This window comes from Homalodisca vitripennis, chromosome 4 (assembly GCF_021130785.1).
Source record: "Homalodisca vitripennis isolate AUS2020 chromosome 4, UT_GWSS_2.1, whole genome shotgun sequence".
Taxonomy (NCBI): Eukaryota; Metazoa; Arthropoda; class Insecta; order Hemiptera; family Cicadellidae; genus Homalodisca; species Homalodisca vitripennis.
The window spans coordinates 107643231-107666804 of NC_060210.1; the positions used below are offsets into that span (position 1 = coordinate 107643231).

Below are 23574 nucleotides of genomic sequence, written 5' to 3' on the forward strand. Positions count from 1 at the left end.
TGATTTCCCTTATGTGTATTAATTTGTGCTGATTAGACTGTAGTAGTTGATGAGTTTCTTGAGCATCTAAACCCTCCCATACTCATTTACATCTTTTACAGTTATTTTTATCAAAGGATGTAAGACTTATTGATTTGTACAATATGGACAGTAAAGTCCTGATCATATAGGATCAATCCACACAACTAAGGCTCTTCTCTGTGACTTATGAATATATTAGACAATAGACAAATTCTTTATTGGCATATTCAGTTGAGAATAGTACATCGCGTCAAATAGTACATATCATGTTTCTAATTAAATTAAATTATTTAAGAATTCATTTTCTGAATGAAATGGTCTTTCTTGTAGCCAGTTGGTCAGTGCATTTTTAAGACGTTTTGGTAGTTCTTTTCTTAGAGGTTCTGGTTTGGTGGTTCTGATATTGTAAATTAGAAACTTATTACAAAAGTCACTATTGATGAGGAACACTAGATTGATCTATTGTTATACAAAAATTTTTCTGCTTGCCTTTTAGGCAAAACATCTGCATGATCAATGGGTGTTACTCATATTCATTCCCCTCGCCAAGTATAGTTGCTCCAGTAAGTGGGTCTCCAATAACAAGTGAATTTTTTTATTTCTGTTTCTACTGCTGGGTTAGTAAAAGGCCGGACTTAGAAAATACATGCTCCTAGGTTCCACATGCGGTGTGAGCCTAAGTGAAAGGGGGCTCTCTCTGTTGGAAATTTTGAAAAAAATTAGGTGTAAAATGGTGAGTTGTATTGATTTGTATATTTTGTATTGTCTGGCATGAAAATATTAATCCTTCATCAGTTGGAACATAATGTTTGTACCCATATGGATTAGAAAATTGAAGACATTAGATAACTTTAATATTGTTAATTTATAACTCAGGTTATTTTAGGTAAAGATAAGCCACAAAAGTAAACATAACTTAAACACTTTAATGTACATATTGGTAAGTCAACATGAAAAGCACAAGTCAATATACTTAAGTACTTACTTATGAATAAATCTTAGCCATAAATTAAATGTACAGCAAATCATGTTCACTTCAGTCACTCTTGCTGATTGGTTTCTATCTAAGCTTCTCCGCAATTAAGCCGTTTATGATGTCCTCATGACATCGTAACTTGTCTCAGAATGTTGTGTTCTATACTAAGCAAAGCCAATACGTTTAACCTGTCTTCTGACATACTGGAATCTGTTCTTAATCAGCTTCAGCTTATAGAATGATCTTTCTGCAGAGCAATTAGTCACTATAAGGGAAAGGTACATTCTTAAATGCCACTTCTACATTAGGAAAGTAATCTTTTACGTTGTGTTCCAACATAACTTGATACATCCACCTTTTTTTACGAATGTGCTTTTAACTTTTCTCATATTCATTTTGAAACTGATTGGAAAAGTTCTTGAATTGCAAAACTTCATTGCCTGATTCTTCAGCTAGATCTTCGTTATAGCTGTCTACTAACGTTTTGCTTGCTGCACACCTCATCATTAGACAGCATGTCCAATTTGTAATCAGAAATCAGAAATCAGAAATTCTTTATTGTCAGACAGTAGAACACTGCAAAATAGCGTCAACAATATTATGTAATAGTTAATTACATTAAGTTATTTTCAGAATAGCCCAATAAAATTAAATATAAAAACGTCAGATTAATTTAAACAGCACTAAAGTTTTTGTCAATGCTAAAATAAATCAAACTAAAGCTTACATAGGTGGCTGGTCTTAACATAAAGCTTAACATAAGCTAGTCTGACCAGAGCACTCGACAAAGTCCCTGACACTGTAGTAAGCCCGCTGTACCAAATGCCGCTTGACCTCCCTCTCAAAAGAAGGACTTGTTTTTGTTTTCATAGAGTCTGTGAGTGCATTATATAGTTTAATGCCGCTGGTTAATAAATGTCTTTCAAAAAAACTTGTTCTATGGGCAGGAATGGTAATCATATTGGAGTGACGTAGATTGTGACGATGTAGGGGATTTTGAGATTTGAAAAGGTGGAGGTTTTTGTAAACAAATGTCACGCAGTACAATATATAAATCGATGGGAATGTTAGAACCTTTGCCTCCCTAAAAAGCGACCTACAAGAAGCTCTACACGGTTTCCCAAAAACCGCTCTCAACGCCCTTTTCTGGAGTTTAAAAACGAATTTTGTACGTACACTTTCACATCCCCAAATGACTACAGCATATGTGAGAAAGGGGTAGATAAGCCCATAGTAAGCAGCCAAGGTCACTCTGGTATCAGCAAACTTTGACAGGTTTCTAATAACAAAAATCCCCGAGCTTAGTTTCCTACAAACGAGCTCAATATGATCGTGGAAGCTTAATTTATTGTCAATCTGAATAATGACATGAATAATCATGTTTTGATTCAACTACACATTCTAGACAATCAATTACTTTGATAACTTTCTGTTCGTACCCCTCGAAATTTTCCCATTTACCTTGAATCAAGCTTCTCAAAGATTTCAACAATGATGAGGCTGTAATATTGTCTCTTGGCTCATTATTTTACTCAAAATATCATTCCAAAAAACGGCATACAGCCCTATCTCCAACTTTTTTATTTTTCGAACTAAATTCAGAGCAGCCACTATTGATATCCCTTGATCCTCCATGTCTTCTGTAATTTTCCCCAGTGCCTACTTTATTTCATGATATCCTCACAAAAGAGCTTTGGTAGCATCAGCTCGAGATGACCATTGTGTTGTTGTCATCTTTTTTAGTACAAGAACGTTTTATTCAGTTCCTGCTTGTTTCAAGCACTCGGTTAGAGTTTGGTAACTGTTGGTAAAAGCAGTGAAATATACAAAAATGTCTTCCAAAAAAATTAAAAAAGTTTACAGTATTAAGACAACCGGCTGCAGCTTGTGGTAACAAATTCAATGAATGTCCAGCACAGGCTATCCATGCTGCTAAACTCTTTCCTTCTAAAACAAGTGCTTGCAACCCATTCTATTTTCTGCTTATTGCAGAGGCAGAGGCAGAGTTGTTGTAAGAATGACCATGACAGTTTTTGATGTCCAGATGATTTTCTTTCAAAAAGGTACATAGTTCCTTAAACATGTCTGTTGCTTTGTGCCCTTGATTAGGTATAAATGTAAAAATCTATAACAGGTATGAAATCTTCCAAGTACCTAAAGACCAAGCTGAGTTAGTCAACATAACCTTCTTCGGGTGTTGAATCTAGAGATTTGAGAAATATTTACACTTCTTGATTCAAGATAAGATCCCATTAAACACTTGTTTTCCTATTGTGTTTACGGCTTCCTCATATATTGTAGAAGATAAGGAGTTGGTGTTACCACTTCTGCGGTTTCCATGTGTTCGAATGTGGCCTCTTTAAAACTCGTTATACTGTGCTGGTGCTCTAAAATCCCTTCCAAAAAATCGAAAGAGCTTACAGCTTTAAGACAACTAGCGCAGCTTGCTCTACGAAATTCACCATGATCCAAGGGTTTCATTCTCTCCTCAAAATGTTAAACAACACATCAATCTTTTAAGGATATCCCACCAGTACATTTCTTCTTTTTCCGCTTGATAAGTAAGCTCTTGATCTATTTAATCAAATCTTATGGTAAGTCCTGCGTAGTCAATAACAGCATTTAAATTAAGTTTAGACATTTCATGCTCAATTAGATGTGCTGCAGCATTTTCCACCCACAATATCCACCATGAGTTAACTGAGCGTATTGGGGAGAAGAGTTTACAGACATAACAGTAAATATGACCATCATTGGGAGAAAAGTGTAGGAGTTTCATGGTTTTACCATTTCGGGTTTTCTGTATAAAAACATTTGTATGACATTTTATTACAAAACCTTCTTCGCAGTCTTTGCCCATACCAGACTGTTTTTCAGACTTACGTTTAAATAGATCCTCGTAACAGTTTTGAAGCCGTGTCCATTTTAACACAACTGTCAATATCACTTGATGTAAGCACTTCTGGCCACTTCCCAGTCATTATTTGAACAAGCACTTATTCTTGGAGCAGATTCAGGATCAAATTGAGCATAATCTATGAGGGGTTTGGGAATCTCTTTAGGCATTTTTGGAACCTGAAAGTAAACATTGTACTTAAAAGTTACAAAAAGATTTAAATAACATTTTTTCTGTTTAATTTTCTACAGAAACATTCTGTTTAAGAAAGATTTTTTGCATAATTTGACATAAAATGTGTTTAAAGTTCTGAGATTGCAACTGTTTTAATAGGTAACCCTCAGTTCCTCATAACTTATAAAATTCATTAAAAAATGTTGTATAAACTTCGTGATAGTTTATTTTCTCCTAAGTTAAGATTTTCAAAGAATTTATAAAAACACAATTTACAAAATATTAATTTTAAGACTGAAGTTTAAACTGTACTTTTACTTCAGGGTTCTATAAAACAAAATGTGTTTGCTATTTAATGCAATTCCAAAGTATGATAGCATGTAAAATAACCCACCTCTTCTACTTTATTGGCTTCTGTTTTGTTTCTTTGCTGTTGAGCATTGTTATTGGTAATTGGCTTGTCTACATCATTATTCATGATGTCTTTGTTTTCTGTAGTTTCAGTAACAGATATTGTGTGGGTGTTGCATTACACTTGTTATAAAGTTAGTCATGCAATGTGATTTGGCCATGACCTCTTCATCCTTTTTCTCCTTTTCTTTCGCCATTTTTCGTTTTGCTCTGCCACTTTTGAACACTTTTTTCATTTTACAGCAATTATTTTGTATTTTATGACACAGGTCCATAGTGGAATCCTGCTAAAATAATACATGTGTTTCTTAACATATTCGCTGCTGAAAAAAATTTTACCGGTCATGGTAAATGCGAGAATTTTATTTTCAACTTACCAAAAATGAAGTCAGAGCAGCCAAAAAGGTTGTACAAGGTTGTCCAGGTAACCCCACTGCCAGATTTGGTGACATTATAACTGTTACAACAATTGTTGTCAGCCGCACCCAGCACCGGTCCCCATTTAGTCAGTACCGCAAAATATTGGGTCTATTACTCCCGAATGGCACTGTCACTCACGGAAGACTTTGTCAATAGCACAAATAGTGAAAAAATTGTTTTGTGTAAAAAATTGAAAACAGTCCATAAACATGGAAAAATAGTAAAAATAGAACTTGAATTGGAATCGTCCTGTTCACTCATAAATTCTTTCACTAGTTCATTGTTGTCCTCCATATTGCCTATATACAATAATAAATACACATACTCAGTCACCTTACACCATACACTACACACAATAAACAATACAGCACAGCCAGCAAACAAAAATTGTGAACCATGGACGGATTGTGAATAAACAACGTATGAAACGGGCACAACACGTGGCAAACGGCACAACCTTCCACAGCAACTGCTAGGCTCACACTGAGGCAATGGCAGCCAAGCGAGCAGATGTCTGCTATTGTTGTCATCTGCATGGCGCGCCAGTATTGCATGACAACAATTGTCGTCACTCACAGCGAGTGTGTTAAATAAAAGGCATTAGCTTGGAAACATGTAGATTTTTTTTATTGGATAAAATTATTTTTCTAAATTTGAAAACGATTCAGTTCCAACAATATTTTTAAAACTTACCTAACTACATTGCAAAGGATCTCCCGGCTGAGAGGAAGGATCAAGAAGAATTGGTATGGAGGGAATTGGGGTTTTAGCAGCAGTAATTTGTATTGTTGTAAGATCTGTTTTTGTGCAGATGTCGGTGGTGGGACAGAAGCGTGAGTGTGAACGCAGTCTGCTGCCTGTGGCCACTGGCAACTGGGGTTGTGGCAGCAGTAATCTGGGGGAGCCTCAGCTCAAGTTGTTGATTCAGTGGCTCACAGCCAGTGTAGCTGGTGTACCTCATCTTCTCTATTTCACCTGCTGCCACTACAAACTCCTCAAGGTAACATTCTCTAGTACCTTTGTTCTTAAATAATAGTGATTACTTTTAGAGACTAAAAATAAATACAAAAGTTATAGAAGTAATGTATAACTCATTTTAAATGTAATAATATTTCAGTTATGTATTTGTGATTACTCAACCAACATTCTAACTCTTGACCAAGAACTCACAGATCAAGTGAAAAGAATGATTGCATTAATCTTTTTGTACCTTCAGAAAACTACAACAATCAATCATTGTCTTTATTGCCAAGAAGTAAAATTATGGTACAGACAATCATAAAATTTGTTATCTGTTCAATCTTATATATGTTATATATAAAGCACCCCTAAAACAGTTCTTTATAAAATTATCTTCATGTTCTTTTTTGTTTCATAAATTTCATTGATTAGTTATAGTGTAGAATATTTTAATAGTGTTTCTATAAATCTGTCAGTGACCTCTGAAGAATATTAACCCTTACAACTACAAACAATAACACAGCTGCTCAACACAACCCAACTACCTGGTGGTTTACACTCATCAACTTGGAAGCACAGTGTACAAAGTTTTTTTTTATTCTATAAAATATTTTACATACATTAAGAAATAAATCTGAGTATAACGAGTGTGAAATGCTAAAGCAGTGGAACTATTAGTTTAATATAGCTCTATAATTTAAATGTTAGTTTTACTATTTTATATCTAAATTTTATTAAAACTCATTTGATTTGTTTTGTTTAGAAAATAAAATCTATACTTCTATACAATTACATAATAATCAATGGTGTCTGTCTGTCTGTGTGTTTGTGTGTGTTTTTACTCAATCACTTAAAAACTACTAGACTGATGGTACTAAAATTTTACATGGACATTCTTAGGATCCCAGGTTAATATGTATGCTATTCTTAATTCGAAAATCTCTCGAAAAACGGCCTGCTGGTCACTAAATTTGAAATAATCATATCTCATACTCATTTCATAGTTTTTTCCCGTTACATTTTGACACTGTATTTTGAGGGCGGAGAGTTGACAGGGATATTGATTGTGTTGAATAAAGCTTAGCAGGCACTTGTTAGAGGACTCTCAAAGAATCTCAAGAATCCACTCGCATATGTGAGTCAAGTCTCAATTTCAGTTGAATAAAGTTTTGACTTAGAAGGTGAGTGTCCAATCACGTAAAATTACAAAATACAACTGTGTTCTCGCAATCCAAGGTGGAGGAGAGCGTTCATGTCTGAATAGGAACCCCTGCTGATTGGCTCCTTCTGCACCACCGGCAATAGTGCATTCTCGTCGTGATAACATGTAATAACACTTTCTCAACTGTGTACAGATAAATGTTATCGCCATCCATTTTTTATAATTTGAATTTATTTCATTAATTCACAAAACTATAGAACTCAAAGTGGTACGTTTTGAATCACGAGAGAATAAAAACAAAATGTGTTAGTAATAAAAGAATTTTCCATCATATTGGAGAAACCCATGTTACCAGATTATGGATGAGTTGAATAAGACAGAATAGTCAGTTGTGAGATGGCTCTCAAAACAATCTTTATGAAATATAGATTTGGAAAATTAATTGTGTTTTGATGAAACATTTTATAAGTCAAATTAATCTTTACAAATATGAATTTCCAAAATAATACAGATACAATTCATTTTTTCCAGTCATCATTTTTGTATATACTTTTTAAGCTTTCATCTTTACCTTCAACCATTTTTCTTTGGACCTCATTATAACATAACCCTAAATCTTGTGTCAAATACCTTCCACTTCTTGTGGAATAATAAAAAAGTATTTTATTTACCCTTTCTTCTAAAAAGATGTTTAAAAAGGCAGTATTTTTTTAATATTCCACTGAAAACTGACTGTATTATCTTAAAAATAGGTGTCATACTCATATGTTGATGTTTCCATTAAACAATTAACCATTTTAAATGTAAGATGAGATCTATAAATGTTATCTTAAACATTTATTTATTATTTAGGTCCATAAATATTTGCAAATACTTTCCACCAAAGAAACACCAGTAAAACTTTTTTATGACATAACAACTTTTCTATACATATTTATACAAAAAATAACAGGTGCTGTAAAGAGTACTCCATTTCGGTTGATTTCCTAAAGGCCTCCAAATTGATTTTCCAATGGGGTAAATTCGGTAACCTTCTTCTTGTGAATTTCAACTTACTATACACTAATATAAATTCAGCTATGACAACTACAGTGAGAATACTCTTGGCTGTGGTGAGTCTGCTACTGGGCACACAGTCACCAATCTGCGAGTATGCAGTTCGTTGTGCGAGTAGGCGCTCAACTTTATCCACATAGAAACTGGAGTAGGCACTCACAAATAGTTACCAAACTCACAACACTGGAGCTCACTCACATTTTGAGGCGAGTCTGTGTATTGTATTCAACTGAACCCAAGTGGACACTAAAAATTTAACTCACCCATTCTGTACAGAACGCTATCACCACAGATAACTAGCCTTGCTTGTTACAGCTTGACACTGTGTGCCGAGTGCTGCTGGACCGACAGTGGAGTGTGGGGGAGCTGACTGGGGCAGTATTACGGTTCCTGCAAGCTACTCTTGACAACCCAAACCCCACAGACAACTCCACGCTTTTCGAATTCCTCATAGGTGCCGAGGAGAAGCCGATCTCCACTAACGTTGAATAGCCAGTGCCTCTGTGAATTATATTATATCTAATGCAGCAGTTTTGATATGTTTGTCTATGTAACATATTGCAACCATTATGGATAAACTTTTTTAGCTAATACTGGTTGAATATTAAGTTGTTATTCTGTTTTATTTGAAAACCAATTTTGAGGCATTGGCTTTGGATGTGTTTTGACAAAGCATTTTGGTGTAAATTCAACTGGTGCTTTTATTAGTATAGAATTACTATAGTAACTTTTTTATACATCAGTTAATAAGCTCATTTCTGTTTAATTAAAGATGTAATGTAATATTTTATTAAACATTTGAGGAAGGTAAGTAAACAACTAAATGTTGTTGGTTACTGTGCTTGCCTTTTACTAAAAAAAGATATTCATTTTTAATAATCAGTGTAACAAATTTTAATTGTTTTAATGTTTGAAATTTTTTTAAATGGAAACTATTTAAAATATATTTATTACACCTTTACCACCTGAGTAGTCAGTCGTGTTGTATCATTCTTCAAGTCAATCAAACGTATTGCAATTCAGATGGCCACCTACTTGGAATAAAGGGCTATAACAATAAATGTCTTTGTCATTACTATATTATATATTTGCTAAAAGTTTTACATATCAGAAAAAAATTACACTCATTATTTTACTATAACGATTAAAATGTTATCATTGCATTACTGTCTTGTACAAACTAAGCCATTATAAATTTTAATGAAGTAAATCAATCTGTTTCAAATTTTATTTTATTTATCAACAAACGATATACAATACCAAAAGTTTATGTAGTTATTCAGAACTTACAAGTACATGAAACAATTGCGATTGAACATACTTATTCTCCTTTTGTTCTCTGAATAAATAAAGTATATTATATTTTAGGAAAAAATTGAAATATTTTAATTGTTAAATTGTATTATATTTCTTTTTTTATATTTAAAAGTTAAACCCTTTTTATAAATATTTCAAATATGCTTCCATTACCAAAAATTGCCTGCTAGAGGGTTAAATGTGTTATTAAAGAGTAAAAAGGTACCATACACTAGACCACAAGTTTTTGTAGTTTTTAATGATGGAAGTATATCACAGCATGAAGAAGCATTGTACTTAAATACAACAAAGTAAATAAACAAATATAATTTCTTAATGAAAGCAATTTCATTGTAATATCAGGCTTTATAAACATCCCTATCTTAATCTATCTTCAATCTTAATATATCTCTGAATCACAACAAACCCTCTTATATAACGTTTTAGATATCATGGCTGGACATACTTTTACAGTTTACATTCAATCCCATTTCAGAAACCTCAATTCCTTTACATTTCATGTTATACTGAAGCTGAAGTAAGACTTTGTATCTGAAACTTTCACTGCCAACTTAAACTGTAAAATTGTTGTGATTGCACATCTTATGTTTCCCTAATAAACAGTTGCAGTGGCATATCCACTACCTTGGTTTTCGGTCCAAAGCCATCATCTCATATAATAAAGGTTTAGTTTGAGCCCTTCTTTTTTGTGTTTAAAATGTGTGTAAAATGTGTTTATAAAATGTGAACCAGCATTTAGAGAAGAGGTTGAATAAGTTATACAAACGTGACTTCTATTTGTTCAATATGTTTTCTTTATTTAACTTCAGTCCATATCTATTTTGGCAGTCTCAGTACTATAAACTATAAATTATCATGTTTAATTTTGTTATTTTTATGTACATAAACTTGAATAAAAGTCAGTTCTCTATTGAAAAATCGCAAATCGGGTTCATGGAGGTCTCACAAAAATCCCTGTACTTAAATATAAGATATATTTGCCAAGCAAGATTTAAAGAACTTAAGTTAATGTAAAGTCTTTCTCTGCAGATCTATTAATGTGCTCATTAAAGTGTTTATAATAAAAAAAGGAGTTCTGATTAAGGAATTAAATTACAATTACGATTTACTCTGATACAAGTAGGCTATACTACAACCTGAAGTATGCTATGGGCTGCTATACAGCTCACACATTACAGCTGCGCCCAGTCAATGAACCATTTGCAACAAGTATAAGGGATATTTTTGTCTGGTCGTAGTGTTCTGTATAAGTAATCAATTCAAAAGGGTTATTTCTAAATTGATATGTATTTCTAGTTTTTATCATTGGCAATGCCTAATATTTAAGTTATTGGCACCGTAACCATTCTCGGAAGATTTTATTATTTCCTCTGTCTGTTTGGAAAACCCAGTCTCCCTGGACCCTTCCCCTAAATATGCCGCTGAACTGTAAGATCCTACATTCTTATTACTTACCAATTACTGTTACAGTGGAATACTACTTATAGTTTAAAATATAGTGTGAAAAACAATGCCTGTACTATATAGTTGGTTTTAATTCAGAATAATTTTAGAACTATGTATGCCAGTTGTCTTTAAAGAAGCATATCTACAAAATGTGTCTAAAACCACAGATTAAGTAATTATTTATTACTCAAAATCGGTAATAAATCCAGATATATTAAAAAAATAAGAACATGTCTTTATTTGAACTGTAACATATCTGAGCTAATTAATTATGTAAGTTTTGTAGATTTTACTGGTCATTCAAATTATTACTGTATTAAAATAAATATAAATGAAATATGTAATAATATAAATATGTAATATATATAAATATTAAAATTAAATAACAGGAATATTGATTTTTTATATGTAGTTATCAAGATTTTCATCTAGTTACCTCACACTAATTTTAAAATAAATTTCTACTACAGGTGGTAGATTGTGTAGAAGATATACTATATTATAGTGAACCATGCTCTAGAGAAAGCAAGCTTGTTTAGAGTTAAATGAAGTGTTCTGATATGCTTTTGTTATACTTTAATACTTGTACTTATAATGTGACAAAAATAGGCCTAATGTAAGTGTATTATGACAGTTGTAATTTTGTACAGATGTTTTTAAAAGTGCATCAATCAAGGCCTTGGAAATGCATCACTGATAGTTGTTGTGAGGTTTAGGAACATCAACTAGACGTGTTGTGCGCTGAAGGCTACAAAGACAATAAGTTACGATCTCAGCACATGTTATAGCAGCTGTTGTTAGTATTTTAGTGACTTTTTGGGATTTAAAATATATCTTGTAATTTTGTGCAGCTAAAAGAAATTAGCTCTATACTTTGCCCAGTTGTGTATTTTTTGGTATTCTAGTTTTAACTAAAGTAGTTTACTTATTTAGGATCAATATATGTATAATACAGTGGAACTTTAATAAAAGAAATTTGTCTATGGCACAAATTCACTGTAAATTTCTCATAATATTATGTGTAAATATTCAAACTGTATTTCAACATTTACTTTGTGCATCCCAAAGTAAAATAAGGATTTTTTATTAGGCATGGTTAAGCTTCACTGTTTTTAGTTCCGATTCTGGTTTTTCAGTTTTCAGTCTTATTCTCAGTTTTGTATTGGAACTAAAAATCAATAACTTTGTCATAAACATGTGCTCTATAATCTGTTAATTGCTAATTCCCATTTCTTACTCTTAGTTTTATATTGTATAGATACCAATTTGAATATTTTCTTTCTTGACAATATGTGTAATCTTAATGATGACAAATAAAGATTATTCTGATTTTGATTTGTTTTGGGTGATTTAAATAATGTAAAGTTGAGGAATAATAAATTTTTATGCTAATTTAAACTTAAGTATTACTGCAGATCTTTAATAAGTAATTAGCTTGATTAAGATGCAATAGAAACCAATTTTTAATAATACTAACGATTTTTTATTTTTTATTTACTTTCCTTATAAGAAACAATTAATGCAACTCCAAATTATGTACTACCTACTGAGGGAGTAGTTGAATCATTAAAATAGCCTATAAATAAAAAAAATTGCCATGTCTAGTGGGACAGTGATCATCACGAGATAACTAGGTAGTAACAAATGTGGCTCCTCCTTTGATGTCGACTGCTAAATGTCTCTGCTTTTGCAATGAAGCTTTTTATCTGGCCACTGTTGGTGCTTCAATGGTCATCACAAGTTAACTGAGTAAATAACAAATGTGGCTGCTCTTTCAGTGTTGAAATGAAATGAAATCTTTATTAGCTCAAAAGAACGTGTTACAATGTTATAAGGCTCGTCAAATAGATATGAAACCTAAATACTGATTAATTTAATCTTACAATTAAGTTATACTACTTTTTTTTAATAATTTTAAGTATGGCACATCATGGAGTCAATATGTACACTATTTTGATGTTCCTGGTGAATCTGGTTTAAAATATGTATTTCCGTGGTTTATCAAACTATGATCAAACTCTGTTTTTTAGTATTTTCAAATCTGTAAAATTAAGATATTTGTCAGTAAAAAACACTTACTTTTTGTTTAAAAAAAAATCATTATGTTTATGTGATTAGAAATTATAGAAGCTGTAACCCATTTAATATAATTTACTGCTGTTAGTATTAGTATACATGAGAATCAAGAAGTGGAGACTGTCCATCTCTGCTTTGTATCTCAAATCTGTTCATTTTACAACTCTTATACTAAAAAATAAACCTTTATAAGGTGAAGTAAGCAAACAAAATTGAACTGATCTAGAAAACTTCCATGTTTCCTTGTAGTGTACAAAGGAGTAAATTTGGGTGTGAACCCTATATTGTAAATCTCAGAGATATGAACTTGTTAATTCCTCTTCAACTTCATCTTGCCAAGGTTCCACTGTATTTACTATCACAATCAAAGTCATATGAATTCAAGTTATTGATCAAACTGTTTGTCATTAGTTCAGTAATTAATTTAGCACCAAAATTTTAGTCAATAAATTTAAATATTTCATTTGTAAAAATTAAGGGACAACTTTATTTTAATAACAAAAATTAATTGTTAAATTTTATTACCATAAAAATATATTATTATTTTTATAGGTTTGCTAATTTTGAAAAGGTACTTGGATCAAAATATTAACGTATTATAAACTTAATAATAAATCGTTGATCTTAGACTTGTAGACCTAGCCGTATTCATTGTTACTGTGATGACACAATATACTGTTTCTAACCATGATGTGAAGACTTGTTTCAAATACAGGGTCACTTAAGAAAAAAACTATCTATTTTTCGATTTATAAATAGTTGAATAAGTAAATCTGGGGAAATAATATCAATGATATAGGATAACAGCACTGTATCCTTTAACTAATTATCCTTTAGACCATAAGCTAAGTAAGTAATTAACTCCTGTCTGTAGTTTTCAGTGATTCAAAAATAATTGCGGTTGTATTTTACCACTATTTCTATTAATAATAAACTCCTGAACTTAACCATGTCAACCACTTTTCAGATTAGATGATCGTATTCATTTCCTTTAACGATTTGTATGTTATAACATTTTTAAATGTAGCTGTTGAAGGTGCCTTGCCTACACTATAGTCACATCATGGTTTGAACCCAAAGCCTCATGTATCATATGGCTTGTAGTTAGACTGATAGGCTGTCATATTGACGCCAACCATGTCTTCCACTCTCTCCTCCTACAATCGTTAAGTTGTCAGAAATACTTATTGTGTTTATTCTGATGTATATTCATTTATACTGTTTATCTATTTTTATAGTTTTGATTTATCGCCATACAGAATAGCTTTATAATATTTGTCATACTGTGTTCCAAATTGTATAAGGGAAATATGAATGTTCCATTTTATCAGAACTTTCATCATTAATAATATTTCATTTTATTATTCTTCTTAATTATTTAAGAGTTGGCTATTATAGTGAAGCAACTGTGAGTTTTATGGTTTAAAAACAATATTAAACCTCAAACGGTGTTATGTCTTTAATTTTTGGTAATTGTTGTTGATGCCTCATTCCAACGTCCGATTTTCTGGCAACATATAAACTGCTAGCATTCGGTTGTACAGACGTTTGCAAAAATAATTATAAAATGTATTAAAAGTCACATTAGAAGTTGCAGTAAATCCATTGTTTTTATAACTAAATTATTTATATGAATATAATTCTTTTAGAGAAATAAATCTACATACATATGTGTGCAAATAGAAATGGAATTCACACTAAGTATCATCCTTTTCACTCCTGTTAAATGTTTAGATTTCTGACTTGAAAATGTTAATAATTTATAATAAACTGTACTTTTCAGTTTTCTTTACATTTAATAAGTTCATTTTTAGTTATAAGACTGAATTATTTTTCAAATAATTATTTTTTATGAGTGTTTTTATATTCATATTTTTTCATATGAATTATAAAAGTCTGACTTTTAAAATAGTTTATAATTTATAAATGAACTAATATTTTTTAATATTTTGTTCTAAGTTTGACAAGTGCATTTTTATTTAACAAATACCAAGGCTGAATTACATTAAAAAAATCATATGTTATGTTTACTTGGATTGCATTATGAATTAAATAATTTGCAATACTTCAAACAACACCAACAAATACCTATTTAAAACTTTATCTCAACGATCTACTTATTATTAATTTAGAAATATATTGCCCATCAACTAATACTTGTATAAAAATTATAGAGTAAGATTTTCAATGGATGGAGTTTCATTGTTTAGTGGTCTCGAAGAGATGGATAAAAGAAATCTATAGAAGAAGAGGTCTGAGTGGACGAGGCTAAATAGAAATATCGATAATTTGATTGCAATTTTGGCCGCTCTTTTTTCGAAGTATACATAACAAATATTAAAGAGTCCTAACAAATATGTAAATTTTTCTTTTAAGGTTTCATATAGAACATTTTTATACTGTTTCTAATACTAATATTTTTTGAAAACCAACAAAGTAAATTCTAGCTCTATGTGATATTTAAAAATGATTGTACAAAATTTTATTACCAAATGTCTAAAATTGGCCTGGCAGTTTTATGACATGTCTGTGGTCAAAGGCTTGGCAGGGTCGGAATAGGCTGTAAGTAACAGATTGACAGCAAAGGTTAAGGATATGATTGATACAAATCCAAACACATAGTGCTTTTTTACAGAGTTTATAATTGTTTACATTAAAAGGATAGATTAATAAAAAGTTTGAAATCTTTTTAATAACAATATTTAACCACTATAGCCAACTCTTAACCTTTAGTAAGAAAAGTGTATTGATATACATCAAGCATAAAATAACGCTAAACACCAAAGATTTTTTTTTTAATACAAAATTACAATATGTTTTTATTTACTTTTAGAACATTGTATATGCAATCATGGTTTATGGAATTTTAAGTTAATATGTAATGAACAGGTACCAGTATTAGGATCTCAGCCTCGTTAAGATTACATCCGTTGTGACTTTTCAAAATGCCTACTGATCATGTATTGATTGTCTGCTACAGAATTAATATATTTACATATTTACTCAGTCTGTCAATAGCCTCATCTGAGAATAGGTATTTAGGCTATTTCTGTAGTTAGCAGTTATGTTCATTAATGTTTTAACATTATTACCTACTTAATATAACTTCTAAATTTAATATAATTTTGTCACATTTCCATTTTTACTAGTATATTATATACTAGTAAGCATATGGTATTTGTATAATAATGTCTTTGTATAATTTTCTAATTATATGACATATTAAATGTCGTATATTGTATTAATTTACAAGTGTATGCATTTTTAAAATTTTAACATACACATTTTTTAAATTTATTTAACCGGTCTGGAGTCTTTTTATTTTCACAACATATTTTTTTTGTGGAGAAGTCTTACAAGATGTAACTCGCTGAGGTTTAGCTGTTGTTTCATTGAGTTAGTTTATTCAAACGGTTTATTTTGATCCATTATTTAATGATCTTTAATGCAGTAGAATATTTTTAGTATTTCATTGTAAATTTTGTAGGTTTTAAGTAGAAAACATGACACAGTTAATCAATTGTTTGTGGAACTTTCTCTGTTTTATTTAGTAGAAAACTGTAATTTTGGTTAGTTTAGAACAGATTGCGAGCTATGTAAAAGAACTAAGTACCATAGAATGGAAAGAGATCCAAAATAATTAAATGTCATGATAGTATATTTTTACTTTAAAATTAAACTATTCTTTTACATTTTGTGTTAATTTTTAAAAGAAGCTTTATTATTTGGCTACGGCTGAAAATATGCTTTACAACAGTCCGTGAGGCAAACTATAGAGCCAATCCTTCTCATCTCCTTTTTTATATTTTATCAGACTATTATCTAGCTTAGTTCCTGAAATTTAGTGTAGATTAAGTAGCTATACTCACTCTATAATGTATTCAAAGTCATTGCCACTGATTTATATACTGATTTATATTGGTTAATATTGATTAATCTCACAAAATTATAGTGTGAAAATGATTCCTCCATTTTTTTACCAAAATTTAACCGTAGTTTTATTAGAATACAAATTATTGGATGGCTATCAAACAAGACTTAGTATTACAAAGCATAGATTCTTTATTAAGAGTATTTTTTGTGATATGAAGTCTTTTTCATTTAAGAACCAACTGTATTAAAATGACCTTGAGTTTTCACCATACAAACAATGTTAAACCTCATGCAGTCCTTATTTAAGCGTTATACGAAGATGTCTTGTCAAAAAAAATACAGTTTTAAACGATTTTTGTTTATTTGGTTGTAAAGGGTTTACTTTTTTCTTAAGGGTAAGAACTAAAGGTCGTTTTACTATAGCTGGCGGCTCGTAAGCCGAATTTACTATAAGAATACCAAACTCAAAGTATTATGAAGGCAAACTAAAACAGTTCCTAAATATTATTGTCACAATTTATATCGCCCATAATTTTTAAGTAATCTTCATGAAGATATTTGATTTGGCCAAAATATTGTTCTCTTAGAATTATTTTTGAGTATTATGTATGAAGTCTGGAAGGCCAGATGCCAAATAGGTCATATATTTTAAATCATTAATGAAAGTAAGCATTCTATAGGTATTTTTATGTTTATTTTATTTGGTCATGTCTATGGAAATGGTGTAATTGACGATTCAGTTTAGAGTAAGTAGTAGTTGTTCTTATTTACTCAAGTGAAGTTCAGCCAGTACTTTTTATTATGTTTAAAATATGATTAATATATAATGACTATTTATGTACAGTAGTCCCAAAATAATGTGCAACACTAGTTTATGTAACGGCAGATTGGTCTTCCACAAAATTTTCTATTTAAATTGAAAATAGTTATTTTTAATAGGTCTTAATACATTTTGTTATTATAAACTAACATTGTCTGATTTATATTTATTTTCCAACTACAAGTAAAAATCATGTAATCTGTGCAAGTATAGTTGGTTTTATCACTTTTGGGTTTTAATAAATCCGTACTGTTTTTGGGCTTAATGTTTGTACTGTGATTGGGGCAAATGGTATTTTTTAATACTAAGAGTATTGTTTTTTAAGAATTGTAAGTAAACCACATATATATTTTTAGAAACAAATTTTCATGTTGAACTAAATGTTAACACAATGTATGTTAAACTTAATTTAGTTATCACATTGGAGGAGAGACAATCTTTCCCTGGTTTCATTTTAATGGTATCTACAGATTTATTCTAGTCTAAAAGATTATCGTATTATTGAGCTGTGAGAGTAACTTTTAATTAAATAAATGTGTAAAAAATTGGTCATCAAACCAAATTGCTTGATTATTCTTCCTTTTAGTGTCATGAAGTTGTTCCAAAGGTTGTCTCAACTTGTTTTTGGAACAGATGAAAATGTTTGAGCTTTTGAAAACGCTCAGATAGACTATCAACGCCTTTGAAACCACCAGAATTTTGGTCTTGGGGTTGCTGGAAGGAAGTAACTAATAGAAACGTATTAGTTCTAAGTCGGTGTCTAGAGATTTTAAAACTATAATTATTAAGGTCTTATTAAATGTTCAATTTTATTTCATGCCAGAGCTTTGAGTAAACTTATACTCTTTTTAGAAGATTACATTATCAAGGAATCGACAGAGCTTTCTTAAACTGGTATCATTATCTCTGTCTGTAAATGAACTATTGATTTTATATTTTCTCAAGAAGTGGGACTTGAAACTTGGTATATAAGTTCCTCTTGGTCCAAGAAAGAACTCTATCAATTTTGCGGTCAAAGGACAGTTTGTCCATCTGTGCTTAAACTCTCTCATTACTTTCTATCAAGTCCTTTGATATCAATTCGGGGAGGAAGACCTCTCGGGTTTCCTGCATAGGCCGTTGCAACTAAATAACAATAGGTAATTTGATTATGTTTGTGTGATTTTATATTCACTTGATTTTTAAATCGCCGACAAGGAGTAAGCGGTTGTGGTGCAGCACCAGGTGAGTAGTGTTCTCAATTCTCAGAAAATCGGGAAATCAGTAGTGTCTGATGTAATCATGTGGGAACTTCCCGGAATACATTAAGATGATACTATGGAATCGTATTGATTCTCATTTTGTATACATATATATTACAACATTTTATAGAAACCCATCTTTATAGTATATTTTAAATTTTTCTTTTGATTTGGCATGCTACCTTAAATGGTGCCCATCAATATATAAATAATATGGACTACTTGTGGGGTGAGTTGCCGCAGTCCGCCATATACTCTCTCCAACCACAGTACGGGAAACAAGCCTGGACAGCCCAATGCAAAAATGTTATCCAACCACTTTAAAACTGCTCTATAATCTTAAATGCTTGCTAGAATAAATTCTTGAGCCTAATTAAATATTCTTATGATTGTTACAATCCAAACAGTTTGTGAATTATTTATATAAGCAGATTGTTACTTTTTAATGCAATAAGTGTGAGGCAGTTACTTTTTTTTTTTTTTTAATAATATATAGAAACAACTACTTTTTAAGATAATTCACACTTTTTGAATTTTAATTTGTCTTTTTACATTACACACCACCTGGAAGGCCTATAAAAATTCCTATGATTTTTAAATATTTATTTATCTAAATGTTCAATTGAATATCCATACAGAGTGTATAAAAAAGAATCATCCGATTTGGCATGTCTATATTTCGAACAGTAGTAAACATACAATTACTCATTTTTTTTGGCTGAAAGGGAAACTCAAAAAGTTTTTTTCAAACCTTTTCAAAGGTGTTCAATATGTCCACCTTTAGATACACCTATGTGGTATTCAAATTCATCCCCACTGCAGCGAGCATGTCCTGAGGTACTGATTCCACTGCTGTTGAAATGTGATTCCTCAGCTCATCCATTGTTGTTGGTAGCAGATGCACATATACAGAGTCTTTGATAACACCCCACAAGAAAAAAACACATACAGTAAGGTCCGGTGACCTTGGAGGCCAGAAATGTAAGAGTGCATCATTTTGTCCAGTGCGGCCGATCCACCGGTCACGTATTCTTTGATTTAAAAATGGCCGGACTGCCAGAAGCCAATGTGGCGGTGCCCCGTCCCGTTGGTAAATGAAGTCGTTAGAATCAGTCTCCAATTGGGGGAAAAGATGATTCTCAAGCACATCGAGATATGTTATTCCTGTAACAGTGTTCTCAGCAAAGAAAAATGGACCGTACATCTTTTCCCGTGAAACCGCGCAAAACACATTAAATTTTGGAGAGTCTCTCTCATGTTGCACAATATCAAGTGGTTGTTCTGTGCCCCATATTCTAACGTTATGGCGGTTTACCTTTCCATGTAAATAAAATGTTGCCTCGTCGCTAAACACTATGCGCGATACAAAATGTTCATCGTCCATCATCTTATAAAGAACTAAGTTACAAAACTCCACACGTCGTTCTTTATCACCCTCACGAAGAGCTTGCAGTATCTGAAGTCAGTATCCTTTCATGCGTAATCGTCGACGCAACACACGCTATAGGAGGTATGTTGAGCTGCCGAGTAGCGCGGCGAACAGATTTCTGAGGGCTGCGTGTGAAACAATGGCGGACACGCTCCACGTCTTCATCGGAAACTCTGGGCCCGGTGACTTGCCTTTACACAGGCAACCTGTTTCTTGAAATTGTGCATACCATCGTCTAATGCTCTGTGATGTAGGAGGATCAACACCATACTTATTAAGAAAGTCACGCTGAACATTTATTACAGACTCACACTGCGAAAAACGTAGAACACAAAACGCTTTTTGTGGTGCAGACGCCATTTTCACTAGAAATGAATAGTAGGGGCGTTCACTCAAGCGCGCTGCTGCTACCTAGCGGGAACCACGTAAAACTTTTAAAGATACTCTTTTTAACAGTACGTTGTTGGCACATTTAGCACAACAAACAGAATAGTTATGATTTTATTAAATCGGAAATCGGATGATTCTTTTTTATACACCCTGTATTATGTCCAAGAAGGAGTCGCATACTCTTTGTCTGACAGAGCAAAATCTTGCTTTGAAGTTTAAATTGTAGTGATAATAGTGAATTCAAACATTAGATTACAGATTACTCAGGTAAGAAATTAACTAATTCAATACTCAACTAAAATTTTCAATTGTATATACAAAGAGATATGAGGATTATACATACTTGTTAATATAAAAAAAACTAAACAGAACTGTGTTTGACTTTTGAGGAATGCTAAGTCTACTCTTACCTAGTGATAAAGTATTTTCTTTTGCTAAACTGCACATATTTGCTATTAATTTTATTACTATCAATTCATGACTATCCTCTCCTAATTAAACGTTCAATAAATGGTTTCTGAAAACTTTGCCTACTAATTTTCTTGTATTGAGTTTGTGGATAATTTTATGGTGTTTGCTTAAATTCTAGATCAAACACTTTACTATTTTTAATACGTCACATGAGGTTCTAACTAGTTTACCCTTAGAAATATAATTGGTAAAATGCATATATGAACTTAAGTTACTGATAGCGCCTTGTGCGGCGGTGGGTGATGTACTGGCTAGCCCTGGGTTTAAATTACGTTTCAAAAACAAAGTTGACCAAACAATTAAGGAACAATCGATTTTCAATCAAATTTAAAAACTTATTCAACTAATTTATGATTTTAAGAGACACACACATTTTTGTTTAAAACAAAAATCTGGGTGATCATCTAAGGTTATGGAAGTAACCAAAGTGGTAGAATTATACGAAAACTACAACCATTACTATTCTAATTATCCAAAGCAAATTCGATTCGGATTGGTTATACAAAATATGCCAAGACTGTAGTGGATAACCGAAAATAACACTTGATACAGCACATAAGAGTAACACATAAAACTTGTGGAGGGTTTGACGAGCCGTTGACAATAATTTTATTCAAGAGGTAAATATTGAAAGTGCAATTCTTCCTATACTAAGATGACGGAAAAACAATGAAAATATAACGTTTCAGTTGAACACTCCGTTTATGTCTTTATAGTTTCTTGCATTCTTTGTTTTTGACATAGAAAAACAGGAAAAGTAAAGGCCTTTGATAATACTTTATTAGTCTAATAAAAATTCTTCTGACACTTTGACAATTTAATTTGAATTTCATTATTTAAATAACTATTTGATTAAATATTGTCATGAAGTATGTACACAGTTGTCTAAATAATACAAATTACAATAAATGTAATAATCACCTACATAACACACCTGAGATGTACACTCACAGCCGAAAAGTAAAATATTGTAACCTGTAAAAGTTATCATGAAGGTTGAGAAAAATGACCAATCAAAACATTCAAAGTGGCAGACGAAAACCTGGTGTGCCACTGCCACTGTCATTCAAAGCTGTGATCGATATATTTACTTGAATTATTATAAAATCTGTAAGTAAATGTATAATTCATGCTTAGAGATTTATAAAATGTATTAATACTTTCTAATTCAACACTTGTAATACCACATATATAAATTAAAACACGTAGATATGTATGTGCACTTTTAGGTTAAGTATTGGAGTCTTCCCGGTTTACAAAGCATCTCTATTCAGAGTATTGGCAAAAGTACATATAAAGATATTTTATTACTTTGTCACAATTAAACCAAAGTTAGCTTAGATTTTGGGAAAAAATAACTTAGACTATAAACTGTAGGCTACTATAAGTTCACAAAGTTAGTAATTATAACAATTTGGATTTAAAAGATACCCTAGGGCCTAGTTTATTTATTATACTTAAACAACTTCTAAGTTTTTTAATCACATGTCACATTTTAATAATAATTAAGGTTTAGTATTCAAGGTATACGTTCATAACCAGAGCCTCTATATTTTGATAAATGTTCATATACACACTGGGTTGAAAGTTTGCTTTTACAATATTTTCTATTCACTATGTTAAACCAAAAATATTTTGACTGAGATTGGCTCTCCACAATGAATTTTGGGGTATAAGTGAAATAATGTTATTAATGTATTCTACTTGACCTCTTGAACAAAATTAGGGTATATATATGGTTTTCGAAGTTGAAAAATTAGAAATAACGATGCCTTTAACATTTAGAATGAACATGTCATTTTGTAAACTATATTTTGAATTGTGATTGTGATTTATTTTTTTAGCGTTATCTATGTCCGATAGCTCATTTTACAGCCGTAGTATAATAAGCGTCCAACACTCAAGTGATCGATAATATCAAATCATCAATTAGAACTATTACAATTCTGTCAGACATGTTTGTTTACTCTGTTAACTAACTGCCCAAACTTAGTATAAAGAAAGTTCTATTATTTTATATAATATAAAATACCACATATATTTCTTTGATGTATAAAACTACCCCTTCACTATAATACAATCTAAAAAGTCAGTAATACAATAACATAATTCAGTTCAACAGTGTTGTTCCAAAGTAATTGAAACAAAGTTAAACCATGTGTGTGGTATTTGAGTAATGGCAGCTAGAGATAGGATATACTGTTGTTTGCCAATACCAATTTAAATGAATGGATGAAGGAAAATTTAACTAACTCATTACAATGTAACATTTTCTGATAAACTAATAAATTTATAAACAAGTTAGTTCAAATTTGACTTACAACATAACTATTGGGTTCTAAGAAGTCTTTATCCACTATTTGTTATTAGGCTATACAAACTTAACTATTACAAATATAAAAAAGTTAAAGATAACCTTAACAAGCGCTCATGTG

The 23574-nt window shown here is 31.4% G+C and overlaps 2 protein-coding genes across 4 annotated transcripts in view; both read left to right on the plus strand.

The window, feature by feature from the left end:
• Positions 1 to 14378, plus strand: part of LOC124359929 — a 51836-nt gene extending 37458 nt beyond the window's left edge. For all 3 annotated transcript variants that reach the window (XM_046813078.1, XM_046813080.1, XM_046813079.1), the window contains exons 13-14: positions 5710 to 5898; positions 8392 to 14378. In XM_046813078.1, coding sequence (XP_046669034.1) covers positions 5710 to 5898; positions 8392 to 8568 — 366 coding nt within the window. In that variant the 3' untranslated portion in view covers positions 8569 to 14378. The remainder of the gene's footprint in view (positions 1 to 5709; positions 5899 to 8391) is intronic.
• A 7744-nt stretch (positions 14379 to 22122) lies between these two features.
• LOC124359932 (UDP-glucose:glycoprotein glucosyltransferase) overlaps positions 22123 to 23574 on the plus strand; it is a 62737-nt gene continuing 61285 nt past the window's right edge. The window contains exon 1 of the mRNA XM_046813082.1: positions 22123 to 22249. The gene's annotated coding sequence lies outside the window, so the exon portion shown is untranslated. The remainder of the gene's footprint in view (positions 22250 to 23574) is intronic.